This window comes from Apus apus, chromosome Z, assembly GCF_020740795.1.
Source record: "Apus apus isolate bApuApu2 chromosome Z, bApuApu2.pri.cur, whole genome shotgun sequence".
NCBI classification, from domain to species: Eukaryota; Metazoa; Chordata; class Aves; order Apodiformes; family Apodidae; genus Apus; species Apus apus.
In genome coordinates, this window is record NC_067312.1 from 45,605,747 (window position 1) to 45,629,023 (window position 23,277).

The 23,277-nt window shown below is 41.2% G+C and overlaps 1 protein-coding gene across 2 annotated transcripts in view; it reads left to right on the top strand.

Moving 5' to 3' along the window:
- CNTNAP4 (contactin associated protein family member 4) overlaps positions 1-22,774 on the top strand; it is a 222,557-nt gene extending 199,783 nt beyond the window's left edge. Inside the window, exons 22-25 of one of the 2 annotated variants that reach the window (XR_007891847.1) lie at positions 13,948-14,166; positions 14,522-14,593; positions 19,182-20,933; positions 21,013-22,774. Coding sequence is in view for 1 of the 2 variants with exons in the window: in XM_051643036.1 (XP_051498996.1) it covers positions 13,948-14,166; positions 14,522-14,593; positions 19,182-19,375 (485 nt within the window). In the remaining variant the exon portion in view is untranslated. Of the gene's footprint in view, positions 1-13,947; positions 14,167-14,521; positions 14,594-19,181 lie in introns of both variants that reach the window. The other variant, XM_051643036.1, reaches the window with a different exon arrangement.
- Positions 22,775-23,277: the final 503 nt, after the last annotated feature.

The following is a 23,277-nucleotide window of genomic DNA, read 5'->3' on the forward strand; positions in this document are numbered from 1 at the left end:
TTTATTGATAAATGAATTACAGAATTGTAAAATTCTCACTATGTTTTACTGATCTGTAAGAACAGAGTGACAATTCAAACTGTAATTTGAAAATCAGCATTTTAAAATAATAATATCTGAGTATTCCTGAACAAGTGTTGCAGTGAAGCATGCTAGATAATAGTTGATTTAAAAATGCCCATTTCTCAAATGCAGATTTTTTCTGCTATATTATTTTGGCAATTAATAGAGTGAAAAAAATAGAAAAATTCAATCTTTCAAAGTTGGTTTAGAAAAGTCTTTAATATGTCTGTTATTGTAAAATATAGGTTTTTGCAGCTTCCACAATTTAAAATACATATAATTGTACTCCAGTAGTTGTTATTTTTTTCTTCATCAGATTTTTAGTTTAGTTGGCCAAATTCATCAAGGCTTACTATATATTTTGTGGCAGTCCATTCCATGCACATTATTAGTACCTCCAGCTGGTAATTTAACTGTGAAAATCACATTAATATTATTATTTTCTACTGAGTAGATTTGTAGAGCTGTAGAATCACTTAACATCTCAAGTTGGAAGGGACCCATAAGGATCATTGAATGCAACTTTCTACTTCTCACAGAACTAGCTAAACTAAACCATATGACTAAGCGGGTTATCCAGATACTCCGCTTCCCTGAGAAAGCTGTTCCAGTGACCAAACACCCTCTCAGAGAAAAACTTTCTCCTAATATCCAATATCATCTGATGTAATTCCTCTGATGCAGCTTTACTCCATTTCCTTATGTCCAGTCGCAGGTCACAAGAGAGAAGAGTTCATCATCCACCCCTTCACTGCCCCCCTTGAGGAATTTGTAGAATTCCATGAGGTCACCCCTCAGCCTTTTCTTCTCCAAGCTGAACAAACAAAGTGGCATCAGCTGCTTCTTGTAAGTTTTGCCCACAAGACCTTTCACCATCTTGATTGCCCTCTCCTGGGCACACTCAGTTTTATGTCCTTCTCATATTGGGGACCCCACTACTACACCATGTTTGAGGTCAGCTCACACCATAATGCAAGTACACATCACAGTGTATAGTGGGAAAATCACCTCCCTCAGCAGGCAAGCTATGCTGGGATTGATGTATCCCATGAAATGGTTGGCCCTTTTGGCTGCCAGGGCACACTGTTGACTCATAATCAAATTACCATCAACCCAAATCCCCAGATCTTTTTTCTAAGGGGTGCTCTTCAAACTCGCATTCCACTATTTGTAAATATAAGCAGGGTTACCTTATTCCAAGTGGAGAATCTGGCATTCAATATTGTTAAATTTCTTATTGTTGATGATCATCCAGCTCTCTCATCTATCCAGTTCTCACTCTAAGACCTCTCTAGCCTCGAGGAATTCCATAGCTCCTCCTCTTTGTGTATCATCAGCAAACTTACTTAGTGTACGTTTGACTCCTGCATCCAGAAAATTTATAGAAACATTAAAGAGCACTGGCTCTAAAATTGAACCCTAGAGAATCCCATTGGTGACTGACTGCCAGCCTGATGCAACCCCATTTACTATATCTCATTGAGCACGACCCATCAGACAATAGTTCACCCAATGTATTATGGACAAATTTTGAGATAAAATAGGATTGTACAAGAACGTGTAAAATTTCAAAATATTCAAAATCATAAAAGTTGGTAAAAGCTGAAAACTCAAAGCTAATATTTTGATGGCACAGTTCTAGTCTTGAAATATTCTGCTAGGAGCTGTATGTCTGCTGACTTCCAGTATTAGTTTTCAGATGGTTGTAGCAGAATTCAGGAAAGAGGGCTATGGAGTTGTATTCTGCTTTTTGGTCTTTTTTGTGTGTGTGTGTGGTTTTTTTAAATTTTTTTTTTCCTTCCTTTTTCCTTTTACTGCACTTAGCATATGAATTGCTGTAAAGATGCTTAAGAATGCCTGAGTGCAGTTTACTATAAAATACAGTCTCACATAAAAAATTTGTGTGTGTCATTTTCACTCAGTTAAATTTAAGTTAAGCACTAAAGTGGACAAAGGTTTTTATTCCCTAAACGTTAAAGCTTTTGCCAGCCAGATTGTTTGATCTAATAAAAAGTTTTATTTTATTTCAGCATTAACTTCTAAATAATGAGTCAGGTAAACACTAAGGATTTTAGATACCTAATTTCCTTTCAGATTATACATATACAGTGTTCACTACATGATTTGTACAGGAAACTAGAAAAAAATAGAAAATGCTTCACTCTTGAGGTTTTCAACCCTGCTTATAATTAGAGATACACACTTTTATCACAAGGGGTTTTGAACATCATTTTCTTTCTATGCCAGGTGTCGCAAGCCGGTACCGGGGGGCTACCGGCTGTCAGGATACTTTTGCGACTCCCCCTCTCAATGTGGAGGGGTTTGTGAATGAGCCCGAGGGTCACACGCGGCGCTGCCTCTCACAGAGGAACGGCCACCACGGGACCGTATTTCCGGGTGGTAGCTAGAAAGCCCCCCCCAACCCACCACGCTCAGAGATTGCCTCTAAAGCCAAGATTTACTCCACAAACTAATAGGTTTATTAAGGGTTAACACAAACCGAGGGATGATGTTCGGGGACAATACAGGTGTGAATGGCTACCAGGGATATCAATATGTATGTAATGAGCAAGTGTCCTTTAGGGAGGCAATGCAAAGGTGCTTTTAAGGGAGAGGATTAAGGATCAAAGAGAGGAGGGAGGAGGGAAGGAAACCCGACGCCGGTCCTCCTTAAGAGGTCGCGCTGTGTGTGCAAGTATGAGGAAAGGAATATGTGTGTGTGGGTATGTGTGTGTGTGTGTGTGTGTGAGGTGATGTTACCCTCCGGCGGCTTGTCCAGCGTCGGTCGGTGGCCGGAAGGCAGGACGGCAGGTCCGTGGTGTCGGAGGGGCAGCCTCTCGGCAGCGGGTGCAGCTCCCGTCGGTTTCCTCTCCAGCAGCAGCAACACGGGGAGGGGGCTCCGGCCCCGACCCCAGGGCTCGGGACCCCGGCACGCTCGGCGCTGAGGCTCAGGCTGGACCCGGGGCAGGCAGGCAGGCAGGCAGGGTCCCAGCACCAGTGTCCGCAGCAGGGGGGTGTCCCAGGCAGGAAGCGTCCAAACGGGCCTCAGGGAGGAGGGAAGGGCCCACCTGCTGCCCTCGCCACCTTTTGTACCCCCTGACCCACCTGTCCAGTCAGTGTCACTGTCCAGAGCCAATGAGCATCCGTGAGCCCCACTTTAAGGCGGTGACTGCCAGGGGCACAGGATGGCTTGTTGTCCATCCTTTCTGTCCCGGGCCACATCTGTTGTTTTGGGTTCAGTTGTCCTTGAGAAGCAAGTCTGTTTTAGTTCGTTAGCTGGGGATAATCAGGAGAGGCCTTCGCTGGCTTAAAAGACATTTTGTTTAGACTTATGTGGGGAAGAAAAGGACAGTTTCCCACATCTCACCCCGTGGCTTTTAAGGCAGCAAGGTGTAGAGTTAAGTTTTATGTGCACAAATGTATATTATATCTGGATTCCTGCCCAAATCCTTCTCCTCCACATTTGATCCTCACCCTCCGTGGGTGTTGGCTGGGATACACATATGTATGGACAAGGGAACAATTCTCATATAGTACAAGTATATACAATCACATGTCTAACAATCTAACATATCTTCAAAAGCTCTATGATCACTAATTATTACTAGTTTTAACAAATAAGTTATACACACATTGAAGACACTTAGATTTACCAATCATCTAGTCTAAACCACATTCTTATCAACATGTCAAACTCTTGTTATTTTTGGCAGTCATCAGATTGTTCAATGGTTATTATTGAACCAGAAGAGAGCATTTATATTATCATTCACCCTTGAATCCCAGCTGCAGTATCAGACTCGATCACTGGGAATCTTGAGTGAAGTCGTCTTGCTCGAGCACAGTTCATGCAGGAAGGACATAACGCTGGCTACACATGGGTACAAGACTAGGAATAGAATAATTGCAGTTATTATAACACAAACTCAATTTTCAATTATATTGGGAAAAAAAAAAAAAGGAAAGAAAAGAGAAATAGATTATTTAGGGAATTCCCAAACTTAAATCAAGTTCTTGTCACTTCAGTGAGTTTTGTAATAATGTTCTGATTTCCATCCAAGATAATACATTGCAAGCAGCAACTCAAAGGCAAGTACAGAAGGAGACAATATTACAGAGCACCTTGTTTAGGCCATGGGGTGATCAGTCCCACAGCGGTCACAAAGTAGCTCCTCTGGAATCCAGTAACAGGTTGATCAGGCCTGGTACTGTCACCAGGATGTCTCTGGCTCTTGAAGCTGTCATGCTTTGCAATATATTGATTAACATCATTAGACATAAATACACAGAGATACAAACACACATACAAAACTGAAACACCAATTTACTCAACATGAATTATCCACCTTGTACTGATTTTGTGTTGCTTGTCATTTAAATCAGATGCAACCCATGTATTTGAATTCACCGGTGTTTGTAAGGTGAGCTTGACCTTACCAATGTGTGGCAAATTTGCCAGGACAATTTGTCCAGGATGGAGAGGAGTTTTAGATTGCTTAAAAGACCTTTTATTTTTTCTGTGATCTTGAGTGGGTAACTCAGGGAAAAAGGCATTCAGGCGGGGGCACCCATTCACCCCCCACCTATTGTTTATAGTAGTGACTGCATACCTTAACCTTTCATCCCATTTCGAGTCCTGTGGGCGAATAAGGCTTTTAATTAACCCATTAGTGCGTTCCACTATTCCATTGGCTTGTGGGTAGTACGGGACATGAAATGTCCATTGAATACCTTCCTTCTTAGCCCACTGTTGTACAAGGTGTGAGGTGAAGTGAGTTCCATTGTCAGATTGGATATTTGTGGGTTTAGGTAGAATTCCAAAGACCTTTTCTAAGAAGCAAACCGTGTTTTCACCATTTGCCTTAGAAACAGCTTCGGCACAGGTCAATCCTGACACCACCTCCACAATCACAATGACATATTGTTTGTTTCCTGATCTTCGGAAGGGACCGATGTAGTCCACCTGCCATGTGGACCACAAGGGTTTTCCTTCCCTGATATGCAGAGTGTCAGTTGTTAGGGGATGTTCCCCAAGTCTAATTTTGCAAAGATCACATGAAGAGATGACTGTTTTGCACTGCTCACGGGTAACAGGCCATCCTCGGGCTTGTGCCTCTTTGTATAGATCAAGGATTCCTGAATGGCCCCTCTTACAGTGAAGCCATTCGAGCAATCTTTTCCATTCCTGATTTTCTCCTTCTGTGATAGCTGATCGGATTTCCTTCACATCAATCCTAGCTAGCTCATCAACATAGTTATTCCACTTACTGGCTTCGTCTTTTAGAGCAGCTTGGTGTGAAGGTACCCATCCTACATGAAAATTAGGATTCTTTTTGGCAATTTTCAGAATTTGTTGCCACTTCTCTTTATGCCAGACAGGCACTCCGTTAATTTCCCAATTGTTACTTTCCCAGAAAGTAATCCATTCCACACAGCCTTTAAAAACCGCAAAGGAGTCTGTGTAAATGTACACAGCGTCCTTGGAGGCTTTTTCTTTTAGGAAAACATTAAGAACAGCGTCCAATTCTCCCACTTGGGCACTGCCTTTATCTTGGTTTATGATTTGTTCGCCTGTGGCAGGTTTAACTGCAGCAGATTTGAACAACCAAGTTTTCCCTTCTCTTCGGGATGAAGCATCTGTGAACCAGGCATTAACCAGTTCACTTCTATATTCTGGGGCTTCTTTGATAGGACTGGGAACTTTCATTATCAGATCCTTTTCATTTGTAGATTCAATTTGTTCCTGGATTTTCAATTGTTTATCTGGGCCTTCTTCAAGTTGAAACAGTCCAGAATAGTACTCAATTTGACTATACCATTTTCTGATTGTACCCTTTTGGGATATTCCTTCTGGAGGGGCCTTTCCAGACAGTACTTGGTTAACTACCTTGAAGGGGCCTCGAAGAATTACTTTTTGTTTTTTAATGATCTTGCTGATTTCTTTTAGTGCTGTACACACTGTTAGCAATCCCTTTTCCAGAACAGAATATCGTTTCTCTGAATCTTTCAATGACTGAGAGTAAAAGCCAATTGGTCGAGTACTCCCAGTAGGTCCCTGTTGCCAAAAATGATATGATAGGGCACTGGTTGAAAACCCCCACTCTATTATTATTGGATCCTCCGGGTGAAGGGGCCCCAGAGTTTGGTATGTCTGCGCCTCCAATAACAACAGTTCAAGGGCCTCATCATGAGACTGATCCCATTCCCAGTGACGATTTTTCTTTAATAGATCAAAAAGAGGACGTGCTATGATGGATAGGTCTGGGATATGCTTTCTCCAATACTGGAAGGTTCCTAATATCCCTTGTAGTTCTTTCTTATTGGTGGGTGCCTTTATCTCTCCTAAGTAAGATAAAGTATCGGAAGGAATATTCCAGGTCCCTCCTTTCCATCTTATTCCCAGAAATTTTGCCTCTTGGGATGGAGGTTGCTTTTTCTCTTCAGGGATTTCTATTTGCATATCAGTGAGATGCTTGATGATAGCATCATAAACTGCTTTTACCTCCCCCTCACTCTGGCCCCCTACCAGCACATCATCTATGTATTGATAGATTTTTACCTTGGAATTATTTCTGATTTCTGGAATGTTTTCCAGTTCACACGCAAGTGCGTGATGAGCTAGTGTGGGTGAGTGTTTATATCCCTGGGGCAACCTTGTGAAAGTGTACTGCACCCCATCCCAAGTGAAGGCAAAATACTTCTGGTCCTCAGGATCAATAGGGATTTGGAAGAACATATCCTTTATGTCCAGGGAGGCCAGCACTGGGTGTGCTGCTTCCTGGATCTCTAACACCAGATCTGCAATGTTAGGTACAGCAGCTGTGAGTGCATCTGTATTGGCATTCAATTTCCTGTAGTCGACTGTCATTCTCCATTTACCATTGGGTTTTCTTACAGGCCAAATTGGGGAGTTAAATGGTGAATGACAGGGCACAATAATGCCCTTTTGTTTTAGATCAGAAATGACTTCTTTGATGCCTTCCTTAGCAGCAACAGGAATGGAATACTGCTTAATATTTGTGATCCTGCTTTGTGGCAGACGGGGAGCACGTTGTAGCAACCTCAGCTTTAGTGTGGGTGTGCCAAAATTCCAGTAGCGACCGTTCTCATCTCTCCACGCTCGGCCCAAGAGAACATCCATTCCTAACAAATTGTAAGGAATGTCACCCACAATCATTTCAGTCCGAATCGGTTCTTCCTCTCCTGGTAGATTTAAAGTGACTTTAGCTGTTTTTTGTAAAGCAGAGTTACCAAATGCTCCACTTACATATATTGGCTTTTTAGCTGGTTTAATGCCACATTGTTCAGCTACATCAGCTTTTAGCGTGGAAATCTGTGCTCCTGTGTCCACCACAAATGTTACAGGATAGCGTCTTGGCCCAACAGCACAAGTAAGCTCCAAGTCCCCATTTTTGTTTTGAACTAATCGTAGTACATTTTGCCAATCTCTTGGAGGGTTGGGAGCTTTAGGGCCTGATTGTTTGTCATTTTTCTGTTGATCATTTTCATTTCCTATGTCAAAATTTTGGTTTTCCTCTCCCCCCCCCTGTCTCTTTTTCTTTCTTTTTGATTTCTTTTTCTTGGCAGAAGGAGGGCTATTTAGTTTCCCGACTTGTTGGGTTTTTCCCTGGATCTGTCTCTTGAATTAGACCTTGAGCTGGGCCGTGTAGGCCAACTTTCTACCAGGTCTTTCAGAAGCTGATAAGAATAATCCTGAGACAAAAGCTTCGATGGGATACCTTTACGCCTGGCTTCCTCCTTAAGCTTAGCGTAGGGCCCTTTGTCATCACCTCGAGATGAAGCACCTTTGTTTTCAGGGTACTGGCTTTTATGGGTGATGTTTGGCTTTCTGTTGTTTCTAGATCTATCCACGACTGTCCAGTCACCCCGTGATTTCTCCCGCTGCTTAGGAGGATCCCGGGGTGACCTGGCAGCCACATCAGCATAGGAGGGTCGAGTCTTTTGTCTGGCTGCAGAAGGCTTGGGAACATCTTCAGAATCAGATGTATCCTCATATTCCTTGCCGTATTTTATCAATTCTTTGGCCAAATCAGACCATGTAAATCCTCGCAGATCTCCTTTTTCGATTCTAAGTTTGATTTTCACGGCTGCCTCTTTAAGTAACAGAGGGAGCCCCCTGATTAAGGCCTTCATTCTGTCTGGTTTCACTCGGAGATTCATAGGACTTTCTTGATCTGGTACTAAATCATGGTCATAAATCATTTGAATTGCAGCAGCCTTTTGGACATTGTCCAAAATGTTAGAATAGCCCCCCCGCAGGGTCCTCGGCTCTCCTCTGCTAAGGGGATCAGTCGAGCCAACGAAGAAAGCTGCTCGCTGGGTTAGGGACCAGGGGTGTCCCCCATCTCCAGTCGTTAGAATAATTCCAGATCCCCAGTACCCTCTAGCTTCTTGTTCACTTAACCTGATCTCGTCTCCTCCTGTGAGGGACACTCTCATTACATATTCAGCTTCTGTCTCAGATGGGCGCCTGCTGTATTGTTTTCTAATTTGTGCCAATTCTAATGGTGTGTAAGCTACTTCCTTGACTACCTTATCTTTCTTCCTACCAGTATCTTCATCAAGAGCAAAAGTCGTTCTCATAACCGGGCGCAGTTGTTTATGCTCTATTCTCTCCTCCTCCTCATCTTCAGAACCGGTATAGTGAGAAGGTAAATTAGTTGGGACTTTGTCCCTATTTATGGGAAGTCGGTGGACATATTTCTCCAATTCACCAATCCTTCGAATGCTGTGGTGAATATCCATCTCCAAATCACTAAACCTATTATCCACAATCGTGGAAACTTTATGGACATTTATCTCCAAATTGCTAATTCTTTGAGTGTTATGTGTCATGAAGTCCTTAACTGCCTCGTGTAATATCCTAACATCTGCCCTTAGTCCCTCCTCCTGCTCCCTGGAGAGGGGGGGCTGCAGCTGTGCGGGGGCTTGCTGCTCTTGCGGCTGTGGCTTTGATTCCAAAATCGGGCGCTGCTTTTCTGTCCCGAAATGAAAACTCACACTTTTCCTATCTGATTGCTCAGAGTTTACGGGCTTACATTTCTTTAGTGTGTTAAAGTCATCCAAGACCTCAGTATCCTGACTACCAGAACCTGAGGAATCCTCACAATTAGCAAGTTCCCCCCATTTATCACCTAAGTGAGACAGGGTGGCACCAGTTCTCTCCTTTCCCTGCTTTCTTAACCCTTCAATTTCTCGCTGCAACCCTTCAATTCTTTGCTGCAACTTTATATTCTCTTGCTGCAACCATTCAATCTCTTGCTGCAACTCTTCGGGTTTTTGCTGCAACCCTTCAATTCTTTGCTGCAACTCTTTATTCTCTCGCTGTAACCCTTCAGTTCTTTGCTGTAATCCCTCCTTTGCTTGCTGCACCACCATGGCCAGGATAAAGAAATTTCGGGCATTGATGAAATCAAGCCCATGTTTCTTAATCTCCTTTTTAAGCTCTTTAGACAGAGGAGTACCATCTTCCAAAGTCATGATGTAATTTGCTAGTCTACTGAGGTCTCCCCCCATGTAGGCATCGTAAATCAGTTTGTACTGCTCCCTCTGTAGAGCGTGCCCGCGCCTCTTGAGGTGCTCCCAGAAGGGACGCACAAATGCCCATTTCTGCAATTCCTCCTCAAAACTAGAGGGAGATGAAAATGGTGCCTCCTGAACTTCAGTGCTTTCCTCACTAATTTCATTTTCTACATTTTCTATACCAGCACTTACAGCATCTGCATCACCTATATCCCCCTTGGTAGCCATTTTCTTTTATTTAATTAAATTTTTTTTTTTTTTTTTTTACTAGTTAAGCAATTTCAGAGCGTGGGGGGCTTCTAACGACCCCCGAGATCCCACTTCTGACACCAGATGTCGCAAGCCGGTACCGGGGGGCTACCGGCTGTCAGGATACTTTTGCGACTCCCCCTCTCAATGTGGAGGGGTTTGTGAATGAGCCCGAGGGTCACACGCGGCGCTGCCTCTCACAGAGGAACGGCCACCACGGGACCGTATTTCCGGGTGGTAGCTAGAAAGCCCCCCCCAACCCACCACGCTCAGAGATTGCCTCTAAAGCCAAGATTTACTCCACAAACTAATAGGTTTATTAAGGGTTAACACAAACCGAGGGATGATGTTCGGGGACAATACAGGTGTGAATGGCTACCAGGGATATCAATATGTATGTAATGAGCAAGTGTCCTTTAGGGAGGCAATGCAAAGGTGCTTTTAAGGGAGAGGATTAAGGATCAAAGAGAGGAGGGAGGAGGGAAGGAAACCCGACGCCGGTCCTCCTTAAGAGGTCGCGCTGTGTGTGCAAGTATGAGGAAAGGAATATGTGTGTGTGGGTATGTGTGTGTGTGTGTGTGTGTGAGGTGATGTTACCCTCCGGCGGCTTGTCCAGCGTCGGTCGGTGGCCGGAAGGCAGGACGGCAGGTCCGTGGTGTCGGAGGGGCAGCCTCTCGGCAGCGGGTGCAGCTCCCGTCGGTTTCCTCTCCAGCAGCAGCAACACGGGGAGGGGGCTCCGGCCCCGACCCCAGGGCTCGGGACCCCGGCACGCTCGGCGCTGAGGCTCAGGCTGGACCCGGGGCAGGCAGGCAGGCAGGCAGGGTCCCAGCACCAGTGTCCGCAGCAGGGGGGTGTCCCAGGCAGGAAGCGTCCAAACGGGCCTCAGGGAGGAGGGAAGGGCCCACCTGCTGCCCTCGCCACCTTTTGTACCCCCTGACCCACCTGTCCAGTCAGTGTCACTGTCCAGAGCCAATGAGCATCCGTGAGCCCCACTTTAAGGCGGTGACTGCCAGGGGCACAGGATGGCTTGTTGTCCATCCTTTCTGTCCCGGGCCACATCTGTTGTTTTGGGTTCAGTTGTCCTTGAGAAGCAAGTCTGTTTTAGTTCGTTAGCTGGGGATAATCATGAGAGGCCTTCGCTGGCTTAAAAGACATTTTGTTTAGACTTATGTGGGGAAGAAAAGGACAGTTTCCCACACCAGGTTAATCTTTTTCAACAGAGAGAACAGAGGCAGTTAAACATCCAGCTTCCATGTAATCTGTTAGTGTTGGTAAGCAGATTCTTGGCTGGCATCTGTCTAATAATATATTATGATTGCTAAAAGCAGAGAATAACTGAGGAAAACACTGCTGTGCTATTTTGCAACATTCTACCAAAATGCATTAATCTGATTTTTACTATTAAACTAATTGTAACGAGGACTGCATTGCACATTGATACTTAAAAATGTTTATAGTAGCCATTGTAAAAATGACCAGTTCATTGATGGGTTCTAGGATGAATTGGGGGTGGCAATGAATGAGATGATATTGCAATTTGATTTGTACAAAACTTGAAAACTTACTTCCCTTAAGAGTCCTCTTTGAATAGTACTTCAGAGCTTTTGCTTAAATTAGCACTGCCAGAGTAAATAAACTGTTCTACTGCCAAAATAGTGAGCTAGTGAACATTAACTGGTGACTAAATAGGGCAAAAGAAAAGCCTAAGAGCAGCTTGAGCTCAAAAAGAAGCTCAAGAGAATAAGAAAGGGTTTGTTTGTTTGTTTGTTTCCCCTCAGTTTGCATGATACTGGTGTAATGTTTAAACGTATATTAAGTTGGAACTACATTCATTTTTTTAAATTCCACAGAAAATATCTTGATGGATGTCTCAGATCTGAGGTCTTCAGAGAGTATGACGGACAGGATACGCCGAAGTAGATACATGAATCTGTAGAAAGAATATGATCTAATCATGTACATATTTATAGAATCATAGAAATACAGAACTATTCAGGTTGGAAGAGACTCTTGGAATCACTGAGGCCAACATCATCCCTAGTCTACAAAGTTCTCCCCTAAACCATATCCACCAACACCACATCCAAAAGACCCTTAAACACATCCAGGGATGGTGACTCAACCACCTCCCTGGGCAGTCTATTCCAGTGTCTAACCACTCTTTCTGTGATTTTTTTTTTCCTAATGTCAAGTCTAAACCTACCCTTTTGCAGCTTGAAGCCATTCCCTCTTGCTCTATTGCTAATTACCTGTGAGAAGAAACCAGCACCAGCCTCTCTACAATGTCCTTCCAAGTAGTTGTAGAGACTGATGAGGTCTCCCCTCAGCCTCCTCTTTCTCATGCTAAACATTCCCAGCTCCTTCAAGTATTCTTCATAAGATTTTTTCTCAAGGCCCTTCACCAGCTTCATTGCCCTCCTCTGTACTCGTTCCAGCACCTCGATATCTCTCTTGAACTGAGGAGCCCAAAACTGAATACAATACTCTGGGTGTGACCTCACCAGTGCTGAGCACAGGGGGACAATCACCTTTCTACTTCTGCTGGTCACACTATTTCTAATACAAGCCAGGATGCCACTGGCCACCTTGGCCACTGCTGGCTCATATTCAGCTGCTTGTCAATTAGAACTCCTAGGTCCTTTTCTGCCAGACAGCTTTCCAGCCACACTTCCCCAAGCCTGTAGGGTTGCCTGGGGTTGTTGTGGCCCAAGTGCAGGACCTGGCACTTGGCCTTGTTGAAGCCCACACCATTAACATTAGCCCAAAGATCCAATCTATCCAAGTCTCTCTGTAGAGCCTCCCTATCCTTATGCAGGTCAACAATCCCACCTAACTTGGTGTCATCTGTGAACTTACTGATGATATACTTTATGTCCTTATCAAGATCGTCAATAAATACATTAAACAGAAACGGTCCCAACACTGAGCGCTGAGGAACACTACCTGTGACTGGCTGCCAGCTGGATTTGACTCCATTGACCACCCTTCTTTGGGCCCGACTGTCCAGCCAGTACTTGATCCAACAGATCATATGCTCATCCAGGCCATGAGCAGCCAGGTTTTTTTATGTGAGTTCTATGGGGAACTGTGTCAGATGACTTTTGGAGGCCCAGATAGACCATATCCATGGCCTTTCCCTCGTCCAATAGTCGGGGCATCAGGTCACGGAAGCAGATCAGGTTTGTCAGGCAGGCCCTGCCTTTCATAAAGCCATGCTGACTGGTCTTATCCCCTAGTTGTCCACTATATGGCTTCTAATGGCACTCAAGATGATCTGCTCCATGATCTCCCCTGGTACAGAGGTCAGACTAACAGGTCTATAGTTTCCCAGATCCTCCTTCCTGCCTTTCTTATAGATGGGTGTTACATTTGCTACCCTCCAGTCCATTGGGACCTCCCCAGTTAGCCAGGATTTCAGGTAAATAATGGAAAGTGGCTTGGTGATCACTTCTGCCAATTCTTTCAACATCCTTGGATGTAACCTATCTGGCCCCATAGACTTGTGTGCGTCTGAGTGGTGTAGTAAGTCTCTGACCGCTTCTTCTTTAATTGTGACTACCTCATTCTGCATCTCCTCCCTGTCTCCTAGCTCATGTGGCTGTGTATCCATGGAGCAGTTAGTTCCACTGCTAAAGACTGAGGCAAAGTAGGTGTTGAGTACCTCAGCCTTTTCTTCATCCTTTGTTAAGGATGAAGATATTAGAGGATATATAATAAAATATGTTTTTCATGGAAATAAGCATCATCCTTTTTTTTGCAGAATAACCACCCCCCCCCAAAAAAAAAAATTGCATTTTAATTTGAATACTTTAGTTATATTTTAATCTTTTTTCTTTGGAAATTGCTATAGTAAGTTAAAAGCTTTTCCTTCAGCAGATTAGCAACTGTCATCTGTAAAAAAAACCCACAAAAAAACCCTCAAAAAACTTTTCATTAAAGACAGACTAGAACAGAATTCAGTGAATCTGGATATGTTGCTGTAACTCAAATACACACAGTGGAACACAGGTTAATTATTTATTTGTTCTTCTTTCACTTTATTTTGCACATTTGCACGATGATTAATTATGTTATATTCCTTTTGATTAACAGAAAACAGCGATGTAGATGAGGAAACTATGAAGGCAAACTCTCAGGGGTTTATTGGATGTCTCTCTTCAGTGCAGTTCAACCACATTGCTCCTTTGAAAGCTGCACTGCACCACAGCAGTTCAGCCCCTGTGATTATAAAGGGACTCTTCACTGAATCAAACTGTGGTACTTTAACTGGAGCTGACTCAATATCAAGTGAAACAACCCATTCATTTGCAGGTAGCATATGGTTATCACTTGTTCTGACTTCTGAAGCAAAATCTAAATAGAGTACTCATGACTTGAATAACAACTGTCCTTCCATGTGAGTTCACATCTCAAGCCCAGTTAGAAAAATACTTAATTTTTAGATGTACTTCCTTTTTCCCTTTTCTCTAGCAATTATCTTCTGTGATTGTCTACATTTTTTCTCTTTATCTCTGCAAATTATGACCTACTTGACTGTTCCTCTTGCATGCTTATGGACCTACATTACTGCCACTCTGCCGTACTGTAAATGATTTATGACAATTTCTTGAAAACTCTTCTTCTGTTTGTCTGTCACTTTCCTTTTTTTTTTTTTTTTCTGCTGCAGATGACTCTGGACCAATAGACAAAGGACAGCCCTTAGCTAATGCAATCAGAAGTGACTCTGCAATTATTGGAGGTAATAGGGACTGTAACATCTTCACAGGAACCTTTTTTTTTTTTTTTTTTTTTCCTGATAACTGTGAGTCTTTCAATGGAAAAGGGATGCCAGCATTAGTTTTCTGTGATAAAGAGATTTCATTTTATTCCAAGTGGTAGACAGACAAAAATTGAGACTTGTTTTAAAATGCCATCAATAGCTGTCATATTTTCTTGTTACATTAATTTATGCCACCTGTACTCTGGATCATTCTACTGAAACAGAAGATACTAAGGACAGATTTCCAACCTGCCTAATAATAGTGTCCATGACTTGAAAAAGTAGTTGGATATGTTGTAACAAATAGCATATGCTTAAGAAAGATTAATTCTTGCTCCTTGACTATGCCAAAAACTTGTATTTTGCTACACTGTGGAATTCAAAACTTTCTTTAAGAGATGTGAGCAACATTGCTTGTTTCTTGAGAAAGTGGGGTCTAACACAACTTGAAACACTGAAACAAGTTCCATTTTGATTCCTCATTTGGAAAGCAATGTACTCTTGGACAGACTATCACTTCCACTGAGTAACAGTTTAAAAATAAAATGCATGTTACAATAACAATAAAAAATAATTACTGCTGGTTTGAAATGCCATTTCTCCTCCATTTTCTTACTATTCCTTTTAGCCGCTTTTGTCAGCTCAAATGGAAGTGCGAGTAATCATCTATAAACTTTTTTCAAAATACTTATTTTAACAGAGCAATACAGGAAGAACGACATACAGCTGCTCCTAAAGTGAATATGATGATTGGCCCCTAAGTTTTTATGCCTATTAGAACACGTATAGTATAAAGTTTAAGGCACATGTTTTGTGCTTAAATTACAGGAATGATAATCAGGATATGCAGGTTCCTTTACTTGAGCCAATCATCCTTGAGCCAAGATAGATCTGTGTTGTGGTAGGGAAGCCTATCAATTCTGTATTTTAAGCAGGGATGAATGAGTATTCAAGTAGCCTTAACAAGGAGAGTTTGGGATGGGGTGCACTCAGGAGAATTTCAACTCCTGTCACTGCTATTGCAGCAAATGTATGGTTATATTGGTTCAGATTTTTTCTTCCATGGAATAGCATTGTCTGTTGTGCCAGTCCTTCCCTGTGAGGATTCTTGGTGATATTTTGTCTCTTGGAAGGAAGTGAAGGAAGGAAACTTGTTTCACTGAGAGGATGGTATTTTCACAGTATAATTAACTGTTTCAACTTCAATTAGTTACTTCAACAGAATGAAAGGATGAGGAAGACATTCCCGCCATTATTAAATTCTGAACAGGTGTCCTTTCTGAGGTTGTTTTTAAAGCCTCAGCAGACAAATTACATAGTAGGATTCTCCTGCAGAGAAGGACTTGGGGATACTGGTGGAAGAAAAGCTGGGATGAAGTCAGCAATGTGTATTTGCATTCCAGAAAGTCAACTGGATCCCAGACTACATCAAAAGAAGGGTGGCCAGCATGTCAAGGGAGGCAATTCTGGCCCTCTGTTACAGTCCCATGAGTTCCAACCTAGAGTATTGTGTTCAGATCTGGTGTCCTCAGCACAGGAAAGACATGGATTTGTTGGAGCAAGTTCAGAGGAGGACCATGAAAATGATCAATGAGAAAGAACACCTCCCCTATAGAGACAGGCTGGGAGAGTCAGAGTTGTTCATCCTGGAGAAGATAAAGCTCCAGGCAGACCTTATATCAGCCTTTCAGTACTTGAAGGGAGCTCATAAGAAGGATAGGGACAAACTTTTTTGCAAGGCCTGTAGTGATAGGACAAGGAATAACGGTTTTAAACTCAAAGAGGATAGATTCAGACTAGAAGAAATTCTTTAGTTTGAGAGTGGTGAGACACTGGAACAGGTTGCCCAGGGAAGTGTTGGGAGACCTTATAGCAGCCTTCCAGTACTTGAAAGGGGCCTACAGGAAAGATGGGGAGTGGTTTTTCATCAGAGAAGATAGTGATAGGACAGGAGGTAATGGTTTTAAACTGAGAGTGTGGAGATTTAGGCTAGATATTAGGAAAAAATTCTTCACTATAAAGGTGGTGAGGAACTGGAATGGATTGCGCAAGGAGGTTGTTGATGCCCCATCCCTGAAGGTTTTTGAGGCCAAGTTGGACGAGGTTTTGTGCAACCTGGTCTAGTGGTAGGATTCCCTGCTTATGGCAGGGGGGTTGGAACTTCATGATCTTTAAGATCCTTTCCAACCTTAATGATTCTATGATTCTAACATTAAGAAGGGCTGCTCATATTAGAGAACAAAAAAAATGACAAATGCTGAATTTTTAATCATCTGTTTTTATTTACAGTATAAATGGACTACGTATTTTCGTTTTTTTATTTCAGTGGTGGCCAAATCATGCAGTAGATTACTCCTCCATTTAATACAGCTGAGCCACTGCACAACTGTTTCTCAGACTGTTTAGTGCTTTTTTCTTCCTTTCAGCCTAGTCTTCTGTGACTTTGGCAAGCACTTTCTGCTTTCTTTTTGTTTCATTTCTCCTTCTCAACCTTAGAAGGGGCTGAGACCATCACGAGAGTATGAACATGGAAGAAAGCAGGAGGTTTGGAATTCTGTAAGCTTATGCTTATCTCTGCAGGAAGTATCTCTTTCCTTACTCTTCCTAATCTAATGCTCTAGGAGCAGCATACTCTGGTAACAGTTAAATACATCTGTAATAGTCAGCTTTCAAACTAAGTGCTCAAACTAAACTCTCATGTGTTAGTTATGTGAAACATGTGGTACCTGATGATTCCTTATACAAAGCTTATACTCCTGCCCCTTTGCTTTTTAGCAAATCAGCTAGAACAACATAATGCAAGTGGCTGTACTGATAATGATTTTACCCTACCGCATGGGGCTGCTAAATCTCTTGGAAGTAAGTTTACTCACTACCATCTGTGTAGGCGGGGATCTTGTTCACTTATGAATGCAAGGTCATGTAAAATTCAAAGCAAAACCACACCTAGAATGTCAGAATAAGTGCCACAGACCTGAAAGGAAGAGAAGGAGTAAAATTTACATTATTTCACCCTGAACATGAAGTAATCCTTGATTTTAGTAATTTTTCTTTTAGTATTTTAACCAGTGTAAATTCCTTACAAAGATGCAGTCACAGAAATGTGAACCTTAGCTAATGTAGATAATGAAAATTCTTCATTTCGTTTGATGTACCAAAGGCAGTCAAATGGTGCTGGGGTTTTCTACAGTGAGGCAGAACAAAAATTAGAATTTCTGTCTCATTTCATCTGAAGATAGGTGACTATAAACCCTGATCAATATCCACTGAAGTGCCTGTGATGAACTGCTTTACATTTTCTTTTATAAATCCTCCTCATTTACAGCCTTTTTTAGTCAGAACCAGTCATCTATAGTCTGAAATACTTTGCATAGAATACTGGATATGAACGGGACTAATTCTATGCAACTGTTTTTTACTGCAAATGGTATGAGGCTTGGACTTTGTGGTGTACACAGGCAAAGCTGACAGAAAACCTGGTTTGGAATTCTGCATGGGTAGCATTGTCTTCATCTTGTTCTGCTCTCCAGAAGTCCTTCTCCAGACCTGGAGATAGGTGATAGGAGAGCTGACTGGTAGGTGACAGCTGAGGACAGGACCACTTCCCCTACAAAGACAGGCTGGGAGAGTTGGCGTTGTTCAGCCTGGATAAGAGAAGGCTTCAGAGACCTCACAGTGGCCTTCCGGTATCTGAAGGGGGCCTACAGGAAATCTGGGTGGGAGTTTTTGCAAGAGCATATAGTGATATGATAGGGGTAATGGATTCAAACTGGAGGAAGGGAGATTTACGTTAGACATTAGGAGGAAATTCTTCACCATGAGGGTGGTGTGACAGTGAAACAGGTTGCCCAGGGAAGTTGTGGAAGCCCCATTCGTCGAAGTGTTCAAGGCCAGGTTGGATGGGGCTCTGACCAACCTGATCTAATGTGAAGTGTCCCTGCCCATGCAGGGGACTTGGAACTAGATAATACTTACAGTTCCTTCCAACTCAAAGCATTCTATGATCCTGTGATTCTGTCACATGTCCCCTTCCCTCCTGATGACTTGTGGCATGAGAATGGGTCCTGAACTGCATGAGTGACTGAGGAAAGGGAGATTACCTTGTAGCCGGTAACACCCCTGGCATCAACTCATGACACCAGTACTCATAGGAGGGGAAAATCAGAAAGTCATAATAGTTCCCTTTGTGCAATGACATTTTCTGGCAGGAAAGATCTTTCTCAAATCTGCAGTGGCTTGAGTTCCCATCCTGGCAGAGAGTTAGGGGCTGACAGTAAAGGAGGAAAAGACACCCTCTTATTTACAATAATCTAAGGCCCCTACTGGTTTTCCATTCAAAAGTTTCAAAAACTGTAGTATTCTCTGGAATTTATTGTAGCATTAGTAGTGTGCAATATTTCAAAACAATCACCATGAAGCTTATTCTACAGTGCTGTTTCAGGTTTGAGAAGCTTTCCTGCAATCCCCTTCATTACATGATAGAGTAATTTCTTCTTTGTCCTCCTCCCTGCCCAGTGAGTTATTGTCTTTTATCCTGATATTTTTTTTCTCTCTTTTCTTCTCCTAGGTGTTATAGCAGTCGTGATATTCATCCTACTTTGCATCGCTGCCATAGCCACACGTATTTGTAAGAAAAAAGGCATATACTCAAAAAATGAGGCAAAAGCATCTGAAAATGAAGACAGTGCTGAATCTGCACTGAAAAGTGAGCCCAGCATGCAAACCACAGCCAGTGAAAATCAAAAGGAATACTTCTTCTGATTTGCATTAATGATTTAGTTTACTAATGTGAGAGTCTGACTTTCTTGCTAAGCCAGGGGCTCTCAATGGACAAAGAAAGCTCATAAACTCAACAGTAAATGCAACGTATTTGAGACTTATTATACTGTATATGTTCAATCTCAGTGATTGCTATAGGGAGAACCTTTAATAAAATTACATGCATTCCTTCACCATTTTACCGTAAATGCATTTCATGTAACAGTGGATTAGATATTGTAACCAATTTCATTGCTAGTAGTTTCCGACTGTTCTAATGTGACCTTCTGCAACTGAAGTTTAACAAACATACTGAATATGATTTTTGAAAGGGAAAATTGTTATGAATTTATTTCCATATTTTCTTTAAAATTTTATCTTGGAATTTTGTTCAAGGTAAATGATGGATTCTAATACTTTGTGTTACTAAAGAAATTCTGCTGTGTTGCATTTTAGTGATCCCTCTTACTTCCTCAAACTGAAAATGCCTTTTGAACTGCTGTTGGATGATGTCAGCATCTCCTTGTGAACCAGAGTTTGGTGTCCAAAACAAGCTGTATTTCTTTTCCTCAGGATGTGACCAATGTCATCACTATCCCTTGTTTTTGCCAAACCTAGCAGGCCTTAACAATGAAGGGTATATAATGTGTTAGAATGCTGCAAAATCTTTTTTGCACTACTTTTTCACTTATGGTCAAATGAGGGCACCAAGTTAGACTTATGCATGTTCTAGGCATTTGAAATAATATTGGAATCACAAAAGGCAAGAAGCTTGCTTGGAAACATTGAGTAATATATTAACAGCAGTTAAATTATCATGAGAGAAAACACCACAAAATTAAAAAAAAAAAAATATGATCCTTGGAATTTACTAATGCCCTTATGTCAAGAATCAAGAATTAATTTTCTCTGCACTATCTGAGACATATTCTCCTGAAACATCGTATCTATGAGCTGCTCCAGACTTCAAGATTAAGTTGTTCTAAATTATAGAACTTATTTTTTATGATTATGATAATAGAAGTAGGGCATTATAGAGTCTAGTACAGTGGCTGATACTTGAATACTTTTGTTCTTTACCCTTAACAGTATCTACTATGCCTCTGCAAGATAAGTTCTGATTATACCCCTCAAAATTAAACAGGTGTTTACTATCCTGGTAAAGTAAATGACTGCTGTTTATGAAGTTATATACACAAATTATCAGACATGAAGGGTAGGTTTAAGTTGTCTAAATACAAGATTGTAAGGTAACTTTAGATACCACAGGATATCTGAAATATCCATGTGACCTGGTGAGAATGTTGCAATTTCTGCAAAAAGTAGGTGTCTTTTGGAAGAGACGGCTGGAAATCAATTAGAATATCCCAAAGCATCAAAAAATGGTACTAGATTCCATTATTTAGGTAAATGATTCACAAAAGATTTTTTGGTGGTGGTGATGCTGGTGGTTTTTGTTGTTTTGTTTTTTTCACAGACAGAAAGCTGTGGCTAGAGCTTGGGTTTCAGAAAAAAAAAAAAAATCAGGAATACTGTGCCCTTGTAGACTTCCGTTTAAAATGTAAGCATCTTTCAGAATTGATTTATATCTGTTTTCATTATAAGCATTGATAACAGTAATTGTTTTTCTCCTCTTTCAGTAGGGAGAATCAAAGCTAGCTCCTGGACTGTCAAGTTTAGAAAATGTTTATCACAGATGCCTGAGAACATTATAAAGACATGGAAACCTGATACTGTGTGCCAAAATCTTCAATATGTAAATTTATTTGCATAAATGGTAGTTTAAATATAAATGTCCAGCAGATATAATCTTCAAAATTTTATTTTCTTCCATCACTCTTTCTGTTTTCAGAATTCTACAGTTCCTTTTCTTCTTCCTTCTATACAGCTTTGTTTAATTTTTAGAAACAAAGTATTTCCTTATTTTGGTACCCGAAGTCTCTGCAAACGGAGATTTTTCCAATTAAGATACACTTCTTGCTTGTTTTTCTCATTTTATTATTCTGTGTGAATCTCTCTGGTAGATTAATAAGGCTGAGGACTCAGGATGAAGAGCTAGGTTTCTGTGTTGTGCATGTGTTAGTGTATTAACTGATACAGTTTGGTCTGTGACAATAGGTCATCTTTAGAAAGGACAGAAAAATGATTTGGGAATGCTATTGGACTATTCCTGATAAGTGCTGGGGATGAAAATGCCATCTTTGTGGATAGGTAGTGGAGGAGATGAAAGCCTCACATGAGTCTTGAGAACAAGACCTTGAATTTTTGCATTGGCTCCTTTGGACCCTCTAAGTCTACCTAGTTATTTTAAAATTAATATTAGGACTACTCCTTTTCAATGGTCTGAGCTAAATTGCATTGAATTCAAGAGGAGTCATTCCACAGACTTCGTTGTAACTGAAATCCTCTGAATGCACATGTATCTGCAGATTTGTAGCATACAATAATTACATCTCTCTGGAGATGCAAATGCCCATTTCCAGCTGTAGGAATAGTGACCCTCTGTGTCTCAAGAGGCTTTCCTTTCTCATGATAGATGTGTCAGTGTCCATTCTTTTGTGTCACTTAAATCAACACATCTATTGACAGTCATGAGTGCCTGTCAACTCCATTTTAATCAACATGAGGTGTAGTGACCATGTGGGACAAAACTCATTTATGATACATTAGATCACCAAAACAGATATTTTGATTGAATCATAAAAGAGAGATTATCCCTGTGAGAGTTACCCATATAGTAACCTAACAAAACCTAAAGAATACTCACACCAAGACACCTTGGAAGTATTCAAATATAACTTTTCAATCACTTGCTTTTACGTGTATTTCTTTGTTAGATTTCCTTGTGTGTCTTGATGGAAAGAAATATCTGTTCCATTACTTCCTTTTATTCCAAATAAATATTTTCGTTCTCTATTGCTTAGAATTTTTAAAAGAAAAAGGAAGGGAAAAGCTAAGTAAACTCCTTATTTCACTGACCAATTGAAAAAGAGAGGGCCAGGTGTAAACACCTGTGTTAATGACATGTTATTTCATTCAAATACCTTTTTAAGGCATTTTATTATAGGAAAGATTCTAAGGGGAAAAACAGAAATGGATTTTATTGAATGCACATCTATCTGCAGATTTGTTGCATACAATAATTACATCTCCGATGATGCAAGTGCCCATTTTCACCTGTTGGAATAGTGACCATATATTCATCAGCCGAATCGGAAATACACAGATCCATAGTCAATGAAGCAGCCTTTTCCCTTATTTATTGCATTTCTATCAGTGTAAAAATATGGTGTCACTGGAGTGTGCTGAGATATCATACACCATTATGCTGTCCTATTTTTGCTTCTCTATTCCAATGTGTGACCTTTCCCCTCTCTGTTAATAAACACTTTTTAAAATAAAGTGAGGAAAATATTTTATAAAAAATTTGTATTAAAATGTTTAAAACTGACAACAATATATTTCTGGGTTTTTTTAACAGTGAAACTACATAGAAGTGCACATAATATCTTGGTGAGTGTGGCTATTTATAGATATTACTGAGTCCTAATGTAACAAATTTAGAATACACTGACACATTTTCCACGGCAAATACATTTTTACCTAAGTACATCAGAAAATAAGTAGTAGCATGTAAGCTGGTACATTTTAAAATTTTTGTGTGGACACTGACTACAAAGGGCCTATAATTATTTATACACTCAACATTACCACATAAATATGATCTAGTTAGGTTTTGGGAAAATATTTTGCAATATATCCACTGTTGTGTGGATGAAGAATATGCAATAAGTTAAGTACACAACTTAAAATGTAATGTGCTAAAATACAAAATAAATTTACAGCACCAATATTCATGGTGTTGCCATATAATGAAAAAAGCAAATAAATGACAAAACAGACAA